The sequence below is a fragment of the Phacochoerus africanus genome, chromosome 1 (assembly GCF_016906955.1).
Source record: "Phacochoerus africanus isolate WHEZ1 chromosome 1, ROS_Pafr_v1, whole genome shotgun sequence".
In the NCBI taxonomy this organism is placed as follows: Eukaryota; Metazoa; Chordata; class Mammalia; order Artiodactyla; family Suidae; genus Phacochoerus; species Phacochoerus africanus.
In genome coordinates, this window is record NC_062544.1 from 156,611,770 (window position 1) to 156,617,769 (window position 6,000).

The 6,000-nt window shown below is 47.0% G+C and overlaps 1 protein-coding gene across 1 annotated transcript in view; it reads left to right on the forward strand.

Moving 5' to 3' along the window:
- EPHB1 (EPH receptor B1) overlaps nt 1-2,794 on the forward strand; it is a 307,377-nt gene extending 304,583 nt beyond the window's left edge. The window contains exon 16 of the mRNA XM_047752118.1: nt 2,011-2,794. Within this exon, the coding sequence (XP_047608074.1) occupies nt 2,011-2,119 (109 nt within the window). The 3' untranslated portion in view covers nt 2,120-2,794. The remainder of the gene's footprint in view (nt 1-2,010) is intronic.
- Nucleotides 2,795-6,000: the final 3,206 nt, after the last annotated feature.

Here is a 6,000-nt window from a genome sequence, read left to right on the forward strand (position 1 = left end):
GGCAGCTGTAGCTCCGATTTGACCCCTAGCCTGGGAACCTCCATATGCCTTCGGTGCAGCCCTAAAAAGCAAAAAAAAAAATTAAAAAATAAGCCTTTACTGGTGGAGAAACCAGCTTCCCCATCTTGCAGAGCTAAAATGAATGCCTGGATTAAGGGACAGAGTGGGGGTTCCTGAAGGCAGGGCTGCACCTGCTTCCCATTGTCATGTGGCTGAGTATGGGGATGGTCATTGCCTGATCCCCCAGAAACTGAAGGAATCAAGTGAAGTAATTCCCTCAGTCCAGGGACAGCCATGCGAAAAAGAGCTAGGGCAAGAATTAAAGGAAAGTGAAACTGAAAATTAAGGGATTTAGTTCAAAGTAAAAAAAAAAAAAAGATGGCCACACACTACTGGAGCAATTTCATTTGCTTCTTGAGAGATAAAAGACAGAAAAAGAACATGTGTAACTAAATAGATTGTGGGGCAATTTGTGAATTCAAAATCCAAGAGTACGTTTCAAAAGTGCAGAAAAGATGTGCGCAATTTGACAATCTAGACTAGCTCCAGCCCTCAGGGGAATGACCACCAGCTGAAAGGAGGGGGTCAGGAGGGCCCAGGCATTGTGAATGGAGGTCCAGCAAGGGGCCTCCCCTCAGATCTCTTGCACAGTGTGCAGAGTGGTCTGCTGTCCTGGGATGGGGGTTCTGGAGGGAATACAGTCAGGAAGTTAGAAGAATTCTGAAAGCACCCCTGAACGATACTGAGAACCAGACCATCCTGAAAGTGAACCCCGTTTCCACGCTGCCCACTAGCTGTGTGATCTTGAGTATGTCACTTAACTTCTCTGTGCCCTACCTGCCTTGTCTCTAAATGTGCCCATCTCACTGGTTTGTGGTGAGAGGTAAATGGAATAGTCCATGTGAAGCTCTTGGTCTATTGTCTACCTGAAGAACGCACATGAGAAATGATTGCTGGTAAATTGTTGTCATTGACTTTAAGTGGTTTGGCAGTTTTTATGAAATGCTTCCATGAAAATAAATGAGTTAGTATATGACACATGGGAATCACTCAAGAAATGTTATGTTATTAACTAAAGAAAGATGCATGGTCTTCCTAAAGTCAAATAGAAGCCATGAACTTGTTCATATTAAGACTCAGAGCTCAAAGATGAATCAGTCCAAATCCCTATCTGAAACATACTCCTTGGATTCCTCCTTGGGCAGATATTTGAAAGTTATTTTGAGATCACCCTTCTTAAAAATTCATGACATTAAAATTCAAACAGGGCAGAAGATGGAAACTCAGGGGAAAACATCAGAAAACTAGGCAAGCCCCACATCTTTCAATCACAGTGGGCAGTCACTGATTTAGGCAGAAACTTCACAGACTAACCAAAGCCCCATACAGTGTGTGCCTGCAGTGTTAACAAAAGATAGAGGAAAGTTCTAGTCTACCTAAGGGTCATGGAAACAATAAAAGGGTTGCTCCAGAACCCCCTGGTAAGGAACAAGGTGCAGTGCCTCCAGGGTTCTCTAAGCTGGAGGGGGCCCTGGAGATGAGGCCACTACTTGAAGAAAGTAAAATTGAACAAGAGAGTTCCCATTGTGGCTCAGCGGTTAGCAAACCCCGATTGGTATCCGTGAGGTTGAAGGTTCGATCCCTGGCCTCGCTCAGTGGGTTAAGGATCCGGCATTGCTGTGAGCTGTGGTGTAGGTCACAGACATGGCTCGGATCCTGTGTTGTTGTGGCTCTGGCGTAGGCCAAAAGCTACAGCTCCGACTCGACTCCTAGTCTGGGAACCTCCATATACTGCAGGTGTAGCCCTAGAAAAGACAAAAAGACCAAAAAGAAAAAGAAAGAGAGACTATCTATTTAGTTGTTTGCCAGACTCAGGTAAATTTGGGTGCATCAGATTTTAAACACACTTTTATTTGCCTACCTCACTATTATCAGAAGTTTGCCTTCAAAGATGAGTTTTGATCTGTGAAAAGCACTAAAATGCCTTCTTTTGTGGCTTTTCCCTCCCAGAGACCTCCTGAGAATAGGGGTCACCTTGGCAGGTCATCAGAAGAAGATCTTGAACAGCATTCTGTCTATGAGGGTCCAGATGAGTCAGTCACCAACGGCAATGGCCTGAGAACTCTTGTTTCCCGTGGGGAGGAGAGGAAGGAAAAGGACCAGGCTCAAGGGAAAACCAGAGATGGACCACCGTGAAATGTTTGGGAGAGACTGGCCTCTCAGCTGAGAAATGCATTCTCATCCATGAAGAATAAACTGGACCTGTTCCTAAGAGGCAGTCTTTGTTTCTCAGCGACAGACACACATTTAAGACGCCATGGGAAACCAACTATGTAATAATAAAAATATGAAAAGGCGATATGCTCAGAGGAAGTGAAGAGAAAACAATATGCATCGGGGGACCAAGAGTGAACTCAGCCTGCACCCTCAGCGGGCTGGAGTCATGCACCGACAGGAAGAAAGGAAAGGAGGTAAAGGGAAGAAACAGAGGCAGTTTCCCATTTTCTTCCTCACCAATGACGTTCTTTTCTTTTCTCCTTCTGTCCTCCTCCCCAAGAGTCCGCTCCCTTCTCCCACATCCATTTCCCTTTGCTCATGACTCGTGTAGGGAAGTTTCTTCAAACAAACCCCAGCTCCTGCGTCTCCAGATGTTCTGTCAGTTGCCAAAGGACTTTGCTGACCACTGCATGGGGGATCCAACCAATTCAATTAATGTCTTCATATTGAAGAAGAGATGTACCTTCAATTGAAAACCTTGTTTTTCTTTTGTTTGCATTTTCTGCAAAAAGGAGAAAGAAACCACAAATTGGAAAAAAAGAAAAAAAGAAAAAAAAAAAGAAAAACCTGTTTCCGTGTGCGAGGGCACGCCTATGTATGTCTGTGTTATAAAATGACTGCTTGTCCATAACAGATGCAAACAAGAAAGAACTGGGAGGTCATTGCCCCTGGAAAATTCAAAGGGGCCCGGGGGGGGGGGGTTGTTGGTTTGGTTTTCTGGTTGGCCCAATTGGCCTATTGGCTTCATGGCAAGAGAGAGAGTAGGGAGAAAAATCAAATGAAAAGGGGGAAAAAAAAACTCTGGAGAGCTTGTGAGTTCAGACAGGAAACAGGTGAGTCGTTTGAATTGGATGCAGTGTGGGCCATTGTAGAATGATACTGACTGATCATTATTATTTGTGGTAACATCTGAAGAGAAGGAGAAGGAAGGTGTTTCTGGATAATGTTCTTCCACATCCCTGGAATCTGCAAGGCAAGAGGTTGCGGCGGAGAGTTCTTCCTCCCAGTCTGGGGACTGGCTGAAGCCGCGTGGCATCCGAGGAATGTTTCAGATATGTCTGTGTTTCTCTGCATTCCTTCCTGTACCTCATTGTTCAATTCACTTTTGTAAATTCCACCTAACACTTAAATATTTTTAATTTCTCCTTTGACCTTAATCTCCTTGCTAATTTTATCTGTCTAATTAAAATGAGCAGAAGCATGTCCGGGTTTACATAGAACGGTGTCAGAGTGTGTGTTCCCAGACGCCAGTGAGTCCCACCACCACCCCTCCTCGATGGGAGAATCCTTAACAACCACCCTTCGTCCCCTGATAGGGAACAGAAGGAGTACATCCTGGACCTCGGGGCTCCCGAGAAGCAGCATATGTGAGCTCACCCTCCCCGCTGTCACCCAAAGGAAGAACTAAATAAATAGCAGGCTCCCAGGCTTCAAATAAGTGGCGTAGGAAGTCACTGGCAAATAAATATAATCACCAGTAATACAGGTACATGGTCTGCCCTGAGCCCAGTTTACACATTGCATTGGGAAGGTCATATCCAGGCTGATTTTGTGAACACAACTCAAGACTATTCTAGGCTGCGTGCTGGGAGGGTCTGCGAACACGCAGTCAGAGGAGGGTTTGTGAGGCAGGGAAAGTAGTTATGGTTTCCCTGTTGCTTTTTTCACAAGTATTTAAGGTGAAAGGAGGCTTTTTCCCTATACTCAGGTGACTTTGTACTTGGCCAGATTCTTACTTTCTGAGGCCCCTTCAAAGAGGCTCATAGGTTTGCAGGTACAGCTCTGATGCAGGGGAGCGCCATCTTAAAGCCCCACTCTTTGCTTAGAGGGGGCGAGAGAAGAGGGACAGAACTGTTGGCAGGTTGGTATATGGTGGCAAAGGGCACCCCTCCAGCCATGTAGCATGTAGAAGAGAAAACTTCCCTTATTAACAGCTTCCCAGTTCCATGCACAATTTGCTAAATACTCCAAAGACCTCAATCCATGCCATGTTTTACAAACCTAGGCAATTCAGCTAATCTACTATAAGTTTTCCATGGGAATGAATTGTAATTGGTCACCAAATTCCTCAGGCAGCCTTGAAATCCTCACTGTGCCTCCACCAAGGCCAGTCCACCTTCTGGCTGTGGACAAAGCAAGGTTAAGCTAAGGCCATGTCACATCCTTTGGTTTGGTTTGTCCACAAAAGAGAGAAAGAACTCAAAGTACACAAGGAGAAAGCCTAAAGGCCAGGGTGCTTTAAGGCTAGGTCTTCATGGTCAAGTCTGGACACCCCCTTCCTTGGAGATGCCAAGCAAGGCTTCACAGGCCAGGCTGGTCCCCTCCACCACCCCCAGTGCAGTGTGTTTGTGATGAGTGAGACCCTGTGCATTCCCTCTGAGCACGGGGAGGACCTCAGTTTCCACATGTGTATAGTCAGTGGGTGGTGGCTACTCGAGGGCAGACTGTCCGTGCCAGGCACGTTTCTAAGTGTTTTACCTGTATGAACTCTTAGCAGATGCTTTATGGTCCCCTGTTCCCAGGTGAGGAAACTGAAAGAGAAAGACCTATCCTAGATCACATGGTGGTGGAGCCTGGCTCAGGCTCTGTGACTCGTGCTCTTAACCTTCATTCCAGCAGGGCTTACACTGGGTTGTGTGTCAGCATCGTCTGGAGAGTGTGTTGAAACATACATCCCACTCTTGCCAGTTCAGTAGATCTCAGGAGGGGAACCCAAGAATGTCTCGTGGTGCTGACATTCTCTCATGTGTCTGGTGGTGCTGATGCTGCTGGTCCAGGGGCCGCACTGTGCTAACCCAACTTCCTAACAGTTAGTGACATAAAACCCTTGACTCGGGTATAGGCAGCGAGGTTCTCGGGCTACCCGGGAAGAAGGGAATGGACACTCACACTCATGGGCTTGAGGGATGGGAGAGACTGGTCTCCTGCATGAGGCATCTGTGCCCACAGGCGCTTTGGCCCCAGGGGACTTCACTCACACCCTCGAAAGAGCACTCTAGGGAAAAGGCTACTAGCAGCAAGACCCCAGCCCCCTGAATTTCAGTTAGACAGGCTGCCTCATCATCTTGCCGAGAATTAATTCTAATTCAGATCTTTTCTCTTTTTTTAAAGTTTTTTTTTCTTTTTGGCCACTCATGTGCAAGTTCCTGAGCCAGAGGTCGAACCCATGCCACAGCAGCAACCCTGGACACAGCAGTGAGAATGCCAATCCTTAACCCACTGTGCTACCAGGGAACTCCTCAGACCCTTTCTCAAAGGTGCACTTTGCATGGTGGTCAGTGGCCTGGGGCCCTGAGAGCCAGGCTGAAGAGATAGAATCTACAGCTGTGCTGTGCAGCCCAGGCTAGGGCTCCCAGGGGACCTCTGCCAGGCACACCTGCAGCCACCAAGTGTCATGGGGGTGGGGACAACATAGGAGGCAGGTGGGAGATGCTTAATTAGTGTTTCTGGATCAGGAATAATAGGAATGAAGGCGATTTTGGGGAAAGCTTTGGAGACTATGACTCACCTCCCTGTGCCCTCTCCCCGCTCCTCTCCTGTACTGGGATATAGGGATGATGGATAAAGAGTAGATAAATCTATAGAGCATGTGCTTGCGGCATCATCTGAAAATCACTGAAGTTCTGAGATTTGAACAGGTGCCCATACTACGAAGATCATATGCCTCCTTCCACCTCCCTGTACCTCTCCTCAAGTTATGTGCAGTGCCAGTCACTTGCCTCA